This window comes from Castor canadensis, chromosome 13 (assembly GCF_047511655.1).
Source record: "Castor canadensis chromosome 13, mCasCan1.hap1v2, whole genome shotgun sequence".
Taxonomy (NCBI): Eukaryota; Metazoa; Chordata; class Mammalia; order Rodentia; family Castoridae; genus Castor; species Castor canadensis.
The window spans coordinates 79,115,785-79,134,809 of NC_133398.1; the positions used below are offsets into that span (position 1 = coordinate 79,115,785).

At 39.0% G+C, this 19,025-nt stretch overlaps 1 protein-coding gene across 5 annotated transcripts in view; it reads left to right on the plus strand.

Annotated features, from left to right (window-relative positions):
• Pcsk5 (proprotein convertase subtilisin/kexin type 5) overlaps window positions 1–19,025 on the plus strand; it is a 413,349-nt gene that overhangs the window by 244,873 nt on the left and 149,451 nt on the right. For all 5 annotated transcript variants that reach the window (XM_074052070.1, XM_074052071.1, XM_074052074.1 and 2 more), the window contains 4 exons: window positions 6,902–7,038; window positions 12,450–12,593; window positions 16,552–16,654; window positions 18,297–18,490. In XM_074052070.1, the coding sequence (XP_073908171.1) occupies window positions 6,902–7,038; window positions 12,450–12,593; window positions 16,552–16,654; window positions 18,297–18,490 (578 nt within the window). The remainder of the gene's footprint in view (window positions 1–6,901; window positions 7,039–12,449; window positions 12,594–16,551; window positions 16,655–18,296; window positions 18,491–19,025) is intronic.

Consider the following 19,025-nt stretch of genomic DNA (forward strand, 5'->3'; position numbering starts at 1 on the left):
CGCCCCTCCTATCCAGGCAGCTGAAGAGAGACCGTTTCTTTTGGCATTCTTTCCTTCTGGCATATTCTGAGTCTTCCATATTTTTATAGAGGAAAGTTCTGCTCAAAACCTTTGGCCCAGTGGCAAGAAGACCTGAAATCTGTCACCTTGGCCCTGATTCAAAGCACAGTCTTAGGAAGGGAAACTAGAGCAAAGAGTACAGCAGGGAATGGAGAATGGATGAAGGAAAAACCTACTCTGCTTCTGGTGTCCCTCGTGTTGTATGCAAGGCAATTCTTTTCCCCAAGGAAAAGGTGAATAGGTCAGGTTTTAGAAGGCATCTGTGTGTCAGAAGTTATTAATAAAAGCAACAAATAGTTCCCCTGCTGGACATGGCATGATGGCATACAGCTCTAATCTTGGCACTCAGGAGGCAGAGGCAGGAGGATCATGAGTTCGAGGCCATCTTGAGCTACATAGCAAGACCCTATCTCAAACAAACAAAACCGAATCTCCGACTTAGAATTCCCCATACTGCGTGCCTGCTAGCTTGGCAGCAGTGTGAGAAACTCCCTGAGGCTTTTGAAGTGGTCCTTGTGCCCCACGGATTCCTCACAGACAACTGCAGAAGGATAGTGTAAGGAGCCAGCATCTGAGGCCACTTGGGGTCATCGCCCTTTGTGATGCTTTCCTTGGCTACTTGTTTTCCTAGACTTGTCAGTGAGGAATTTCTTAGAATTGTTCATGCCCTCCCCACAGCAGCCCTTGACAGTGTGTTTTCTGCAGTGCTGAACTCTCCATTACTTCTGTGTGGGCCGTCTGGAGCCCCTCAGTGGCTCCCTGTCCTGGCTGACAGGCATTGCCCGAGCTCCTGTGGAGAACAGCTGCTGGAGGGAGAATGGTTTGCCCAAGCTTCTGCAGGTGCTGAGCGCTGGAAGGCACTCAGCAGTATTCACAACTCTAGTCCAACGTGAGCTTCACGCCCCATTTACCCAGCAGGAGGCTCCCCTGGCAAGCCAAGTTGGTAATTCAGGGGGTTGGAGCTGAGGGTCAACAGAGCAGTCCCAGGGTGGACAAATGGGTAGATCTTTCTCTCCCCTTTGTGCTTCCCCTGCCCTCCCACCCTTTTAGTCCCTTCCTGGCCTCGTTCCCCTGCCTAACGAAAAGCAAACTGCATATTCAGAGCAAATGGTTTACTTGGATGGAGAATGTGGAGGTAGGACAGGCAGGAGAATCTACAGGGGCTGGGGTCCTGTGAAAATGCTTTTAAACAAGAGTAACTTTCAATGGAATTCTTGAAACTGTGACATTCAAATTCTGCCTGTGTAAAACCATTTAAACTAAAGCTTATCTTATCCCCTCAGAATTTTCTATCAACTGTATTTTTTTAGAATTATAAAAAGCTGTCTCCTCCCCACCCAACCCTCCCCAAATCTCTTCCACTCCCAGCTCATTGAGTTTTAGATTGAGCTTAGCTAGATTGGCTCTCTGTTCAAATTTTGGTGTCTGACTGAAAGCTGAAAATTAGCCTCCCTTCCTAAATTTGATTACAGAAGAATATCTGCTTCTAATTATAGTCTTAAGTAGAGAGAAGGTATACTTTCCAGTCTGTGAAACCCATAGGGTTCTATAGTTAACTATGTTTAAAATGTAGTGTTTACACTTTGATCATTTTTGTCACTGTCTTGCCTAAATGTTCAACAACAAACTATTGACCTTGGTAAAGCTTCATGGAATGTAAATGCATCTGGCTTTGGGTTAAAAAAAAAAAAAAACAACACTTTTCATTGAAAGTTTGATATTCCACTAAGGCTCTATCATAAGAACCTGCTTCCTTCCTTCAAAAACAGTGTTTTGAGTTAGGCAGTACTGAATTTCTCTTGACTTCACTGATTTTTGTGTGTGTGTTTGGAGAAGTGAATATCCTCATTTATAAAACAGATGGAATGCTGTCTGCCTCACACGGTTGCTATCAGAATTAGAAGAGATAAGTAACTTAGCCCTTTACCTGGCACCGTAAGCACTTCGTAAGTGGTACCCCCTTGGCACAGTGATTCTCAAGGCACGTGGTCGGTAGCTCTGCCAAACACAGGTGCCTGGGCCCCTCCCAGAGATTCTGATTTCTGTAGGGGTGAGCTCCAGCAAGTTCCATTTCTAATCTCCCAAGTGAGATCAAAGTCATCTGTTCATAGAGCACACCTCGGCCCCAATTTAAAAGCTCACCCAGCTTTTTTACACATATTCTTGTTATTTTTGTGTCACAAAGAGACTTGGGAGCAATATGTTGCTAGAAGTTGTGCAAGTAATTTATAAAGAAGTTTATAATATAAAACAGATTCTTAGATAAAAAGTCATCCACTCTAAAATGGAATAAATCTTCGATAAGATTAAGTACTTCCCTTATATACCCTACAAAAGGGATGCATTTGGGGTTAGTGAATGACTTAATAATATGCATATTGAAACTTTAAATTTAAAAAAAGGGCACATCCTTTTAGTTATTACAAACTTCTAGAACCAGTACTTTTTCGCAATCCTTCTTAAAGAAGCAATTTAGATTAGGAAAAAGGGGAAAAGCAAACAGTATGTGTTAAAAACCCTCTATCAGAAGCAAATCATATAAATCTCACAGAACCCAAATATCTAAAGAAAAGCAAAAGAAGCTCAGTTACATTTGAGCCCAGTGGGTGCTTCAGGTACTCAGTAAACTGTACCTTAAATGGTGACAAAGCATTAAAAATTTTAAAGTGAAAGAGAGAAAAGAAAATTCTTCAAAGAATATTGGTGTAATGTCTAATTCTGTAGGGATAAATACTGTTTGAGTAGTCATGGGTGATTCAGAAATTAAGATCCATTTACAATTTTAGAAATAATTATATGATAACACATGGCTGTCACTACTTATAAAATGCCTTGTTATTTAGTTGCCATAACATCTCATAGAAGAATGTTGGAGCCTTCATACGTTGGCTAAACTCTAAGTGAAAGAAGAAAAAAACTTACAGTAATTACATGAGTTATTTCCTGAGTTAATTCTTCAAAAGGATGTACAACACTTAATGGCAGTCTTTTCTACCAGGGTTCATCCAAAGTAATTTATTTGAAAACCACTCACAGGGATAGGGCTGTGGGGCACCATTTTAATAACTGACTGCGTAATTTATGCTACCACATACATCATTTCACAGAGCACACAATTATGAAGTCAATTTTTGACAGAACAGAGTTTCATTGCAACTGGAGAAATGGATCCAGCCATGGAGTTAATCTACTCTGGTTTTCAGCACAGAAAGCTCTCAGCTCTCTTTTGTTACTATGTCACCCACACTAATAGTGTTGGCATGTACCAGGTCTCTCCACTTTTGGCACAGGACAGACATTCAGACTGGACGTTAAACTTCTCAGTTGATGTATGGAGACTCCACAATTAGAATCTTCTTAGATGTCTGTGGTTTCCTACTAGGTTGTCGTATGGGCAAATATGTCCATTGCAACACCAGACTAATCTACAAGCTTCATTACCTTTTGTTATATGTAACAGACACATTATTTTTAATGTTACAATGCTAAAAAATACAAAATAATCAAAATATTGAATCAGAATCAAAATATGGAATAAGCCCCAATTATACCACCCGGGCTTATGAAGGACAAGGAAACACTAGAAATTTGGACATCTAGTCGGTTGACACAACAGTCTTTGTTTCTTTCCAACATTAACTCTTTCACCAAAATGGAATGGTCATGTTTGCCTGCATTTTCTTTCTTCTCCCTAACTTTCATATCCACAAGAAATAAATGAATGTTCCAACTCTATGTAAAGTGAAGAGACTAGGAGGTGAAAAACTTTAATCACACAGACATAGACAAACATAGACAGAGCCCATTTATATTTAGGCTTTGAAACAGTTATTTAAATTGTGATTCACAAATATTGCTTCTTGGCACCCAGTTCACATTTACTTTTTTGTTCCAAATGTGATTTGAAAGTGATTGGTAGCAAGGAATTGATTTCAAAGATGGACAAGAAAGGGTAGAAGGGTAAAAACATACAGCCTGCTAATCCAGCAGTCAAATAATTGACCCATGAGTAATTAAAAATTGGCTGAGGTTATGGAAACAAGACTCCCCTCGTGTGATGGCAGCCTCAGTCTCTTTTGTAGTATTTGGATGTGAGGCAATAAGTCCCATGTTCTGTCTAAACTGTTTGGGGACTGCTTTTAAACTCGGCACTCTTCAAAAGGTACTATGTGACAAGTTTTTGCTTCAGTGCCCTCAAATGGCACAATAGTTTCAACAAATTAGAGTTCAAGTAAGAGCTGTGGAACTTAAGGAAGGAAGGGGTTCTATGCTGTTTTTCCTTCTCCATCCATTTCTATGTCAATCTAGTCTTCTAATAACATCCAGAACAAGAAGAGCAACATGAGACAACTTCTCTTCCCCATCACTGGATTGCTCGCCTTTCCCCAACATGCAGAGGTCCCAGGGGTTAAGCGAAGGACTTTATGGATATAAGTCAATTGCATAATGACTCGAAATTTCTTCCTGGCCAAGCCCAGTACTTGTGAAATGAGCCTTAACACAGTTGTGCAATGCATTCTAGGGTCTTCATGAAATGTGTCATCCTTAATTGAAGATCAGTTACAGTGGAGAAGCATTCTTGTTTAAAAAAAATAAATCTTCATCCCTATCATCTTGTGAGAATGCTACCAGATCCAATGTGGGCTTCACTGAAGTGTCACACAGTTCTGTTCAAAATGGCAAACTTCATAGAGAATATATTGATATTCTAAGAGGTGCTGGGCTTCATGTGCAGATTAGGTTTCAAGATCTTTGCCTCCCATTAACTCCATTAGGGAGATTAACAAAAGCACATTTGCATAATCCAAAGAGCCTAGTAGAAGGAGCTATTTTAATTTTGTTTAATTCAGTCTTCCCAGAATTGTCAACCATGGAACACTTTGAGAACACTGCTGTTAATTTTCATTTTTCTTTCTTGCAAGGCTCAGGAATACATAATTTTTCTGTTTATTGCCTTTCTATAGAGAAGAATGCTGAGTGTCAACCAATCATCTGCCACCATAGTCCAAATTTACGCTACTCCTTCAGCTTCAGAGTCCAGCTATCATTTTAGAAGGGACCTCAAACACATGGATAAAGTAACTTTTAAATCAGATATCTAATATATTAAGTTTTCAATATTTACTTCTGATTTGGAGGTTTTGGAGGGAATGGGACTGGGACTTGAACTCAGGGCATGGTGTTTGTTAGGCAGCCATTCCACCACTTGAGCCATGCCCTCAGACTTGAATATATTGTTTAAGAAGATTAATTTTGGTTTTAAAAGGATATGTTTTCTCCCAAAGGAAAGATCTACATTGAAGTCAGAATATAACTACCAATTTACTTGACAAACATAAAATTAAAGCCAGAAGAATTGATTGCATATTCTGAATAGCCACCAATATCCATGGTCCCTTGCATTGGTCTCAACTGAAAGACAGTAACTGGGCATGACTCCTCCCAAGACAACACTAGAGATATTTTCCCTCTGATTCTCAACTTCTTACTGGTTTTTTCACCGTTATTTTTTCAATAAAGTAATAGATACGCATCATTTTAAAATAAGAGGTACCCAAAAAAAATCAGCCTTTTGCCCCATCGTTCACTTTCTATCACGTCAGTTCTGTCTTCACAGAAAATGTCTGCCATATCTTTTGGATATCTGTTCAGGTTGTCACATCTGTGTGCCATGTCTATAGAAATGATATGTCTGTGTCTTAATGTGCTCACTTTAAGCGTTGCTCCTTAACACTTCCTTTATTCTTGATAAGGATTCCATTTATTTTTATTTCCCTTCCAATTTTGTTTCCTCAGGATTCCATCACAGGAAATAGAATAATTCTAACTATTTCAACAGAAAGACATTTTGTGTAGGGAATTAAGAACTTTGAAGATTATTGGAAGGATCAGAGAGCAGGGTCTCAGCTAGTTCCAGGCATAACTCCTTGAACTGGAAGATTAGTGGGAGAGTTTTGGTACTGAGGCATAAGTTATGTGCAATATAATTCACTTTTTATGAGAATAATTCTGTAAATTTTGACAAATCTATATAGCTATATAAGCACACACCATTATTTTCAGGATACAAAATAGTTCTATCACCCTCAAAAATTCTCCTTTGTCTTTTCTTATCTCCCCTCCCCAGTCCCTGGCAACCACTGATTTGTTTCTTTTAGTTTTTCCTTGTCTAGAATGTGGTATAAGTTGAATCATACAATATGTAGTCTTTTGCGTCTGGCTTCTTTCACTTGGCATGTTTTTTCAGTTCACTCATGCCATTGCATGTATTAGTAATTTGTTACTTTTGTATTACTGTGTAGTATTTCATTATATAGATATGTCGTAATTTGCTTACCCATTCACCTGTTGATCCAGTTTGGAGTTCTTTCACTGGACATATTTCTTCATTTCTCTTAGATAAATATCTAAAAACAAAAAGAAGTTGTTGAGTTTTGTGGTAGATGTTTATTGAACTTTATCAGAACTCAGAAACTCTTCCCAGAACCCCTGTACTATTTGTGCGTTTCTGGCACCTACACAAGAGAGTTCTTGAGCACTTTACTGTCAGACTTGTGGGTAGAGTCGTAGCCTCATTTCCCTGCTCTCCAAATGGTTCTCCTTACAGGTTTGCTGTTGTGTAGCCAGCCCCAGGCCTGTTTTCTTATTATAGAACAGTAACGTAGGACACATGCAGAATGGCAATATCTGACCCCTGGTGATGTGCTGAGTACATCAAGCTCTGATGTGTAACTAAACATCCTGATGAGGGAAAAAAAAAAACCATTGATCATGTCTTTACTGGTTTCTCACTGGATTTTAAATAGCATAACAATAACAATATTTTATGTTTCTCTTTCAGGCTATTTGATCATTCCATGGAAGGTTTTAAAAACTGGGAGTTCATGACCATTCATTGTTGGGGAGAACGAGCTGCTGGTGACTGGATCCTTGAAGTTTATGACACTCCCTCCCAGCTGAGGAACTTCAAGACTCCAGGTACAAACTCCCTTTCTATTAATCAATTTTACTACTGTAGAACAAAATGATGAAATATATTTTGTTCAAAGAGTGTTTCACACTTGTGTGTTTCCATAACAAAATACCCAAGGCTGGGTACTTTATAAAGAAAAGAGGCTCATTTAACTCACAGTTCTGGAGGTTCAAAAGCTTGGTGCTGGCATCTGCTTGGCTCTGGTGACAGCCTTGTGGTGGGTGGCATCATAATATCAAGAGCACATGTGAAGATCAAGCACATGGAATGGACAAACTTTATAAAAACCCATGTGCTCAGGAAGTAGTTTACTCCTGAGAGACCCAACCCACTGTAAGAGTGCAATATTAATCCATTCACAGGGCTGGAGGCCCCAGGACCTCATTATCTTACTCTAGGTCTCACCTCTTACTGTTCCACCACCTCTATACCACCACACTGAGGATCCGGTCTCCAGCATGTATCGTGTACGTGTGTATTCATGTGATTCCTTTCATATGTGTTTTGAATTGTGTGCACGTAATTCCAGCTCTCAAGATTACTGTGGGAGAAGTAATAATTTAAGGACAAGCATGCATATGAATAATAAAAGAAAAATGAAAAAAAAAATAAAGTTAAAAAAAAAAAAAAGGACAAGCATGCCGAGCAAATACTTAGATACAAGGGTAGGACGCAACATGACAGTGATTGATTGATACTTCAGAATACATGATCCACGTCTTTTTTATTATTATTATTCATATGTGCATACAGTGTTTAGGTCATTTCTCCCCCTTCTCCCCGCCCCCTCCCTTACCCCTCTGCCCCTTCCATCTTCCCTCCTACCCCCTCACTACCAGGTAGAAACTATTTTGCCCTTATCTCTAATTTTGTTGAAGAGAGAGTATAAGCAATAATAGGAAGGAACAAGGGTTTTTGCTGGTTGAGATAAGGATAGCTATACAGGGAGTTGACTCACATTAATTTCCTGTGCATATGTGTTACACTCTAATTTTTCTCAAACTAATGTTTTCTCTAGTTCCTGGTCCCGTTCTCCTATTGGCCTCTGTCACTTTAAAGTTTCTGCATTAGTTCCTTTGCATTGAGGACATCAAATGCTATCTTGTTTTTTTTTGTTTTGTTTTGTTTTGGGAGGGGGTTTCTTGCCTATCCTCATACCTACCTTGTGCGCTCTCACCTCATCATGTGATCAAAGTCCAATCCCCTTGTTGTGTTTGCCCTTGATGATCCACGTCTCTAGTCAGTTGGCCACACTTTCTTTGTAAACAAGCCATTCTTCACCACCTGCAGTGGGCTAAGTTGCATGATAATTTCTTCACAAGAGAAGATAAGTTTCCTTAGTTATCTTTTTTTAAAGTTTTCTGTAAATTTAATTTTTCAGTTTAAGCAAGACATTGAGCTTCAGGGTATGCCAGCTAATCTGGTAACCACCAAAGAAAATAAGTGAGCCCACAAGCCAAAGAAAAGAAAACTTTGTTGATATGTAAAGCGTGGAAATTATGACGCTCACCATGGTCTTTTTCAGGTTGTCTCATAACTGTACTATGACGGTAGCTCCCTCTTTATGTGAATAGATGAGCCTTGTTGATAAACACAAGATAAGGAAGCACAAATTTGGCCTTGGGTGAGAGATTATGTTGCCCATGATAGAACCCTAGTGGATATTTAGTTGAGAAAGGAAAGAATGGTTTGATTGCTGCCCAGCTTACTGCCCATCCATGAACCCATCTTCAACCATCAAGAAAAGTCTTCCATCAATGCTCTGTCCAGTCCATCTGCAGGAAAACCAGACCTGAGAGAAATTCTAAGACTGACAGCCTATACTCCTCTATTGACCACAGATAAATGAAGGTGGGCAGTCTGTAATTCTAATTCAGAATTGGCTGGCTGCACAGAGCAGAAGAGGGGCTCCAAACATGGGGATAAAGTATAGGTGTACCAGCATCTTGCCTGCTGATCTAGGAAAGTTGCCCATTCTGAGAGATCCATTTTGACCATTATGTTTTGGTTACCACCTTTCCCCAGTTTTGTGATGTGGTTCATCTGTGTGGCCACGGTAGTCTCATAATCAGAAAGGTCTAGATCTGAATGGCGAATAATGACAAGTTTTGTTAAGGAGCATCTGTGTCCAGATCACCCCCAGCATGCATCCTGAATACAATGGTGGCCAGGATTTTATCCAGAAATCAGATGTTTGTCACCATGGCAGGGTTGCTAGAGGAGACAGATTGTAGATCACAATTCCTAAATGCTTTCACTTCATCATGATCTACTCAGTTCCCAGGACCATCCTCTCTCCTTTCCTCCTTTTCAGGCTATGCTTACCATCCCTGTTATGAAGATAGATGCATAGAATCATGGCACTTAGGTGGAAGGACAGCATGGTAGCTGGGCTGTGCTGGCCTGACCAAAGGCAGTTTTTAGTTGATTCATTAGCAGATATCACTGCAGGGCTCATAGATGTCCAGAGATCCCATAGAAAGAAACCCTGTTGAAACATGGCACTGATGTACCAAAGAGTGCAGGCACCAAGAATATATTGTCTGTCAAGAATTTTGCACTGTTATAAAACTAACTAAAAGTGACTCTACACTTTATTGTCAGCAGGCACAAGTGATTCTGTGCCCCTGACAAGAGCAAACTGCTCCTAGATGTGAGCTACTGTTAGTCAGTCATTGCGTACAAGGATCAAGGGCTATAAAGAAGCCCTCTGCCCTCAAGGAGTTCGGTCTCACCAGAGCTCACTGTGATTATCTGCACTAATAATTACCTTCAGTAGCTCAGATAATCCAGCCTCTCCTATTTTATAGCATCGTCTTTCTTTATACTGTTAGCCCTCCATTATCTGCGGGTTCCACGTGTTCAACAGCCATGGATTCAACCAACCTTGGATCCAAAACATTCAGAAAAAATTACATCTGTATGGAACATGCACAGACTTTTGTCTTGCCATTCTTTTTAACAATACAGTAGAACAGTGATTTACATTTGGGGGCAGCACATTTACCCTTTAAGGAGGGTAAATGTTTAAATCCTAAATGAACAGGTTCCTGGGTAACATATGAGTGGGATGACCTATAGTGTCCTTGTATTATGTGTCCCATTGGGATACTTAAGAAATGACATAGCAAAGTAGGTTTTACTAGCATTGCTACCTCGAGGCAATCAGATAAATCGTCCATTTCCAGTAGCTTCTACTACCTGACTTAATGCACAGTAGTTAGAATTCTGGCCCTGGACAGCTCCCTGTTTGTGAACAGCAAGGTCATTAACACACGAGTCAATGAAAAGGTGACAAAGAGCTAACCAGGTATAAACCAATTGTACTCTTCCCATGCGTGTGTCAAAGGAAAATTGAATGTATCATGGAAATATGCATGGGACGGTTCAACTTAAGATTTTTTTTTTTACTTTATGATAATGTGAAAGCAATGTATATTTGGGAGAATTATGATTTTTGATATTTTCCCAAACTAACAATGCTATTCACGATCATCAGCATGCTGGCCAGTGGCAGTAAGCTGTAGTCCCAGCAAGCCATGTAATCATGAAGGGAAAAAAACAATAGCCTACAGTGTACTATGTTGCCAGCAATTTTATTGAATACTGCAATTTATTATTTTATATCTGGTCATCTCTACAAAACACCCATCAATGTGTGTACATGTGATATTCAAAACTTGATTATAAATTAGGCTTTGTGTCAGCTTATGAGGTTTAGTAGGTGTGTTAAATTCATTTGCAATGAGTTTGTCAGGGCATAACCCCATCCTAAGTCAGGGAGCATCTGGGTCTTTATTTTTCAGTGTCAGGTTCCTAAACTAGAAGTGGATAGGAGACTGTTTTACAATAAGGTGTAAGGCTTCAAGATTTGGGTTCAGAATGGCTTTTAACATTAGTCTGTCTTTTTACTGCCATTGAGAAAGTTCTCAACCCCTGTTCCTCAGTTTTTCCATCTGTATGTCCTTACCTTAGGGTTGCTGTACACATCTAATGGAATAAAACTTGCTAAGAATTTAGGACTATGTTTATTAGCATCTAGCATCAATTTGATGGTGGGCATTGATGCTAATAAATGAAAGAACCTGACAGCTGAAGGCCATCATTCTGTGAGCTAGCCCTGACCCTAGCCTTGACCCTACCTCCTGACCATGCCTGCTTTCTACCTACTAAGCCACAATAGGAGGGATTCTGCCTCTGAGAGGGGTCCCGCCTTCCTACCACCATTTTCTCATGATTGTAATGGGTTTATTTTAAACCACTTCTGTTTATGGCTGATTCCTTTTAATGTGAGTCACATTAAGCTTCATGAACTGAAGACAGTTTTCCCCCTTTTTTTAAACATTTTTGCCTTGAGAATTTTAATCTTATGAAGCTAAAAACTAAATGGGTAAGTAAGGACAGACTTAACTAAAGCAAAATGGTCCTTGTAAGCCATCCAAGAGAGGCACCTTAGGGCTCAAGGCATCCCTGACTAGCAGATGCTGTTTTGCAGTGATGACATGGTCTAGTGTGTGCTGCCCAGAAGAGAGGCCACTAGCCACCTACAGCCACTGAGCGCTTGAATGTGCTACTGTCATTGAAGGACTGAATTTTAAAACTTTAGTTAATTTTTGTTCTTTTAAGTTAAAATAGTCAAGTATGTCTAGTGGCTATCATATTAGATCACACAGTCTATGTGATAGTATAAATAATGATGAATTTTTTTTGGTAGGACTGGAGTTTTGAACTCAGGGCTCTATACTTGCACAGCAGGTGCTCTGTTGCTTAAGCCAGAGCTTAAATGGACCTCCAGTCCATTTTGCTCTGGTTATTTTGGAGATGGGGTCTTGCAAACTAGTTACCCAGACTTGCCTCAAACCTTAGTCTTCTCGATCTCATTCTCCCAAGTAGCTAGGATTACAGGCATGAGCCACTGGTGCCTGACATAGTAATGAATCCTCAATATTGAATGACTGGTTCAGGAATTAGATGGATCAAAGCCTTGTTTTAGCCTATTTATTAACAAGTCAGATAATGGTAGAGATTTTTTAAAGTTCAAATAAGACCTTGATACCTATAACAAAGCCTTCTAAAAAATTCTAGAATTCTCTTAAATATTCATAATTTGATATTCAGTCCTTGATCCAGCAATCTGAAGTATGTTTATTTCCCAGTTTTCCTATAAATGGTGATCAGATCAAGGCCTGTCCTATAGTGGATGCTCAGTAAATATGTAGAGTATGAATTATTCAAGAGTTAATTCTTCAAATGGTGGGAGATGGTATTTCTGTCTCTGGCTTTGATGCAATGGTTCCTGTTAATCTGCTTCCCACAGTTCTACTGTTGCTTTTTCTTGCATGAGACGGACTTAAAGAAATTATACAGCTAAAAAGTGATGTCTGGTCAAGGTGTGGTTTCATTATTGTTTCTCAAGGTAAATTGAAAGAGTGGTCCTTGGTCCTCTATGGCACCTCTGTGCAGCCATATTCCCCAACCAACGAGTTTCCAAAGGTTGAACGATTCCGCTACAGCCGAGTGGAAGACCCCACAGATGATTATGGTGCAGAGGATTATGCAGGTGAGCTGACTTCCAAGGGGACACCCCAAGAGGGCGTGTGTGCCATAGCACTGCACCATGTGGGTGATGTAATATATTATGATGTAATGTGTGTTATACTGTCCATATTCCAATACACTTTCTTCCATTTTCCACAAATACTTGTGTGAGCATTAGTTGATTCATATATTCTGATATCTGTGTGTGTTGTCTATAAAGCTAGTGGTCCATACCAGGATTGCACTGTGATGCATTTAATCTGTAATCTGAAGCATGCAGTTTGCTCAGAGCTTCACGTGATTTTAAACCATGTTCATCTTTGTGTGCATCTTTAATTATTACCTTAGAATAAAGTTCTATTCTCAGATTTGCTGCTTCAAAGGGGATAATCAGTCTTAGGACTTAGAAACATTTTGTCATATTGCTATCCAGACAAGCTGTGTCAGTCTACCCTGGAACCAGCTCTGTAACTGTTTATTGTACTCATCCCTGCCAGCACTGACTAGAAAGGAGAAAAAGAGAAATAAAAGGGGAGAATTTCAAATTTTATAGCTTTGACTGCTAGTGAATCTAAACTTTTCTCCTCTGTAGTTCTGTGACATAAATACAGTGTCTTTTTCCCATTTTTCTGTTCAAGGTGACAGTGATTCTATTTATAAGAACTCTATGTTTATCTTTCATATTGTTTCATATTGCTGAAAATAAGTTCTCAGTTATCACTACATTCTCAAATGTAATTTTTGTTTTGCTTTGTGTTACTTTAACACAAAACACTGTTGGAGAATGCAGTTTGTAGTTCCAGATACAACATTCCTGATTTTGAAAGGCGCAAAAGTTTTATCGTCTAATAATCCTAAGTATTTGCGTGCTTTGTTTTTTTAATTTGCCTACTAACTCATCTAGAACTTACTTTAGCTTATCGTGTGTAGTGAAAATTGAAACTATTTTTAATTACCTTCTAAATTGATTGACATCATTGCTGAGTAATTATTCCTTCTTTTTCTTTAATCAGGTCGTAACTAATATCACCTTTTCTGATTCATCTATCTAATAATTCTCAAACTGTTACCACCCATGCTGTTTTACTTATTCTCATTTCATGGCAATCTTTCTTCCTTTCTTTTCTGGGACTGGGGATTGAACCCAGTACCTATGTTTGTGTCCTATCACTGAGATACACAGTCACCCTTGATGATGAAGTTAATATTTGTAGAACATTTACTTCTCATTTTCATAGAAATTATTGCTCTGCTATTCTTCAGATGAATTTTTCAAATTATTTATAAAGCTCCCTTAAAATTCCCATGGGAATTTAATTTGAATTTACATACAGTCTCATGGGGATAATTATTTTTACAATCAAACGTCTTTCTATGCAAAACATAGGCCATGTCCCATTTTACTGAAATCTCTCAATTTTGTGTAACTTTTTGTTATTGTTATATCTAAGTTATTTGATTCTTACCACTCTTGTAATAGAAAATACTCCATTATTTCTAATTACTATATGGTGATATGCAGGAAATGTATTGATTAATTTATGTTTAACAGCTGGTTCTATACCCAAATCATCCTCAAATTGTGTTTTTGTCCTTCTGGTATTTCTGATTCCTGTCTTATTGCATGGATTACCACTTATAGGAGCATTCAGTCCCTTTGAGCTTTGATTAACACATAATGCTTATTGGGCAAAGCTTTGCCTAGTAAAGAACTATTTTTAAAAAATAGAAGTGTAATGTATCTTTAGACAGGAAGTATTTTGTCTGGGATTTTTCTCTAGGTACTGAGGTAAATGTACTTCATTAATCACCCTAAACAGAATATCTTAAGTATGCATGTAGTTCCTTTTATTCTAAACAAGTAGCAACCCAGAGTCAATAACGTGATTAGGTAATTAAGACCAACTGAGATAACCAGAGCTAGATTTTGCTTTGTTTTGCTTTGATCTTGTAACACTACTATTTATGTTATAAATAGCAAACCATTTTATCTTCTCTGACAAGGGAAAACGTATCCACAAACATAAATGGAGCACAATACTTTTTGTCTTATTCATATTCAGGTGCTGTTTCTAATTCAAATTCTGATCATATTGGAATTATGAAAACAGCTATATTCTTGTAGCTTTTTCTCAATCATTGATATTGGCACTTGTGAGAGAACAAAGACAGCTATTTCTTTATTATCCTGCAATCTACAGTGCTAGGCTACATCTGGGATGGTTTAAGATTATGAAAGAAATAACAAAGCATGAGAACCTGCTGTAGAGAGTCCTTTGGGCACATATCAAGAATAAATGTTTTTAGGGTTTTATTGAATTCTTAAAATCATCTGGTGAAAATTTAGAGCCACCCATGACTCCCTTCCCGTGGAGCTCTGATTTTTACCTTCATGTGGAAGCCAGCCTGACTAGAGGCACAGATGGCATTATCATAACCAGATCTCTGTACTGTTTCATCACATCCCAGTGACTGTGAGACCCACGGCTGACTGAACATGAACCCGTACACGGCACATCCATCACTCCCCTGGTGTATGATGGTAGACAGCTAAACTTTCCCAAATTTTACTAGCTATCGGATTTAATTTGGAGATTGATTTAAGGCTTTTGAAAAAATAGAAATAAACAATGTGTCAAATGAATTTTGCAATTAATCAGGAATTTATTTCAAGTTTGCAGCATTTCAAATGACTTATCTCCATTCAGATCAGGTGGTCAATTCAAGCACATGATTTGTTACCTCTAAGCAAAAGATTTGGGCTAGGTGTCAGGACATTTGTTGATTTTAACTCTCTTAGTCATTTCATACTTGGCAAGCAACAGTAACTCTTAGAAAATCAGTTTTTTTTCTTCAGCAAAGGGAGTATTTGACTACCAAACTTCTTTCTAAGTAATTCTTCCCCAGCTCTAGCATTCTATGTTTCTGTGATTCAACACAGTTCCATAATAACTAACAAAGACCTTATGAAGTTCAACAGTAAGTCCTTTTGATTGAAGTAAGTAGGAGTCAGAATATTTCTGGTACCTTTAACTTATGACTTGCACATTTTGTGCAATTATTTATTGTTAGTTAAAATCATATGAATTTTCATTGGCAAAGAGCTTGAAGATTATAAAATCAGATATTCCAATACATAAAGATCAAGGAAAAGAAGCAAAACCTTCTATAAGTAACCCATGGCCTTAGAAAACTTTTGAATGGTCACAAAATACTCCATCTTCCTGGCACTTTTTTCCCCTTACTGTGCATAACCTCCAGTTCTATACCAAAGAATATGTAGCCAGAGAAATTAGGAACCCCCATTACAGATCTGGATTTTTTTTAAGCTAGCTCACATTTTTTAATTTATCATTTTCTTTTGTTGAGTTGTCCACTGGTCTTTGGATAACATGCAATTTTAAGCCTATTATCTGTGCCTGAAGTACCTGCTTTGTGATCCAATACTAGCTGGTGATAACCTTTGCCAGATGCCATAACAGTGTTTCTTGCTGGCCACAGTATTTCAGAGGTATTCAGTGGTTTTAACGACCTTGGATGAGACAGGCAATCTGGTCCGGGTGTTGCATAATAACCTTTTCTTCTTTTTATCAACAACTTATCTTCTCATTTTTCTATAAATCCTGTGTTTTATTGTTATGCATATTAATTCCAGTTGATTTTTTTCTAGCTACTGTAATGGCATTGTTCATTTGGCTTCTCAAATACTTGTTAGCTCTCCCAAGAGAGTCATATATGATTTGAAGACCAGGCCATGCTTAGAATTTACATTCTTTATATTTAAGCAATTGAAGTTTTACCAATAAAAGTTATGTTCATCTCATGGCCATCATTTCTCTATCTTAAAGAAATTGTCACTGCATAAGGGGGGAAGGGAGTCCTATTCTATACCAAATTCAGGGTGAAACTGACCTGTCAGAAAGTTTTTTCCAAGTTTTCTCCAAATCTTTAATTCTTATCATCTTTTATTCTAACCTCAGGTCCCTGTGATCCTGAATGCAGTGAGGTTGGCTGTGAGGGGCCAGGACCAGACCACTGCAATGACTGCTTGCACTACTACTATAAGCTGAAAAATAACACCAGGTAGGAGAGAAGCCACATCAGATCCCCACAGCATATCCCAGGTGTCTCAGGAATTCCCAAGGGGCCAAAAACATGGAGCACACTCAGGCAGCCTCCATCTTCCCATGATCCCCCACAGACAGGCCTGAAGCTCAGAAAAGTGCTACTGGTCAGGCCTGCCTTTCACAGTGGTGAGAATATACTGAGTTACAAAATGTAAAAAGGGCATGTATGTCTTCTCTCACCAGAAGGATGGAGCAGAGGGACCAGCTATGCCCATGGTTTGTCTTCTCCAGGTCTTTCTTTTTCTTTCTTTTTTATTTTATATTTGAATTAACAAGAAAACAGTATATATATTTATGCTGCATATGTTTTGAAATGTGCGTGCATTATAAAATGACTAAATCAAGCTATTTACCATATACATTCCCTCACATAGTTCTCATTTTTTGTGGTGAGAACACTTAAAATCTACTCTTTTAGCAATTTTCAAGTATATGAATATGTTATCCGCTCTAGCCACCATGATATGCAATAGCTCTCTTGAACTTAGTCCTCCTGTCTAATTGAAGATGTGGGTCTTTTTCATCTCATTGGTATTTTATACCCTGGCTGTATTTACCCTTCATGAAAATGCAAACCTGGCCCAAACTCATGCTTTTCCACATTCCCCAACATGCAGAACATCAGGACATCTATGTGGCAAAGGTTCTGCTCAACTCTTTTTGGTTTTTTCTTTCTACTTTTCTTTTATCATTTTTACATTTACTTACGTGTATATACATTGTCTGCTCAACTCTTGCACTCTGGGCATTGAGGTGGACCCCTTGTCTGTGAGCCCGTTTTCTGCCTAGATCTGTGTAGATATGCTCCCCTGGGACCAGGCTGTGGACCAGTGACTGCCCACTCAGAGCCCATCCTCCCTATCTCAGGTCTGCTCTGACCCCACCAACTTTCTTCCTCTTCTTTCAGGCATAAACACACTCTAGGGAGCCTCCTTGTGATTTCTCCATACCCCAGATGCTCAGACAGATCCATGCTGGAATTTAAATTCCTCGAGGAAAAGGCTCTTGGCCATCTCAGTGCCTGTCTTATCTCTTGCACTTACAAAATCCCTGATATTTAATTGTGTTCAGTAAATATTTGCTGAATGAATAAATAAATTAAGCCCTGTCTTTCAGTTATAGGCAAACAAGAAAGTTGTTTTTAAAAAAGGGGGGACAGGGCAATTCTCATAAGCAACATAAACTTAAATGTATTTATATTAATTTGGATGATTATTAGATGAACATACAACAAGTACTGCCATCCAAACAAAATCCATATAATAAACGCTACACAAAAGTGGAAGGAACAGTTTATTGGAGGGGACATTTACATGCAGTCATGGTTCCCATGTATTTTCCTTCTGATTCACCACCATAGCTTACTCTTGAGACTCACCATTCATTTTCAGTATCTAGACCCTCACAAGGAGACATTTGGTCTGTGGACTGTGTGCTGTATAACTGTGTTCCCCTTCAAGGCCCCCATGCAGGAGCAAGTTTAACCATCAGCACTTGGTTCTTTGGATTTGGTGTTGGCATCCTAGTTTAAAATGGATCGTGAGGCTGAGGACCCAATGGTTGGTGACATAACCTTCTTTCTTATCATTCCAACACAGGATCTGTGTCTCCAGCTGCCCTTCTGGCCACTACCATGCTGACAAGAAGAGATGCCGGAAGTGTGCACCCAACTGTGAGTCCTGCTTTGGCAGCCATGGTGATCAGTGCCTGTCCTGTAAATATGGATACTTCCTGAATGAAGAAACCAACAGCTGTGTTATTCACTGCCCGGATGGGTCATACCAGGACACCAGTGAGTTGACTTCAAATATTTGAGTTTTAGAGAAGATGTGTGATAGTGCATTTGAGTGACCTTTGGAGGAATATTCCTCCTTTATGAAATCTGGACTTTGCTTATTATCAAACAGTATCTAACCAATTGATTTTAAGAGAGCATTTAAAGTTTTACATAAAATATCTGTAAGTAGCTATATCAGAGGATTCTTATGTCCGCCCCCAGGTACAATGATTTGCTAGGATGCTCACTACACTCAGGATGCAGTCACACTCTGTACACACAGGTGCAATTTATTAGAGCAAATCAGCAGAGGGAAACCAGGAAGCCCAGAGGAAACCAGATGCAAACTTCTGAGAGTGCTTTCCCAGTGGGGCCACATGGGACCTGTTTAATTACTCCAGCAACAATTTGCAATGACACCTATGAAATGTTGTCTATCAGTGAAATTCAGTGGACTATCAGTACCCAGGAGCACAAGTGGGAGCTGGTCAGGTAGGCACCGTCTACTTGGCACGCACCAAAATTCCATAGTCCTGGAAGGAAACCAGGT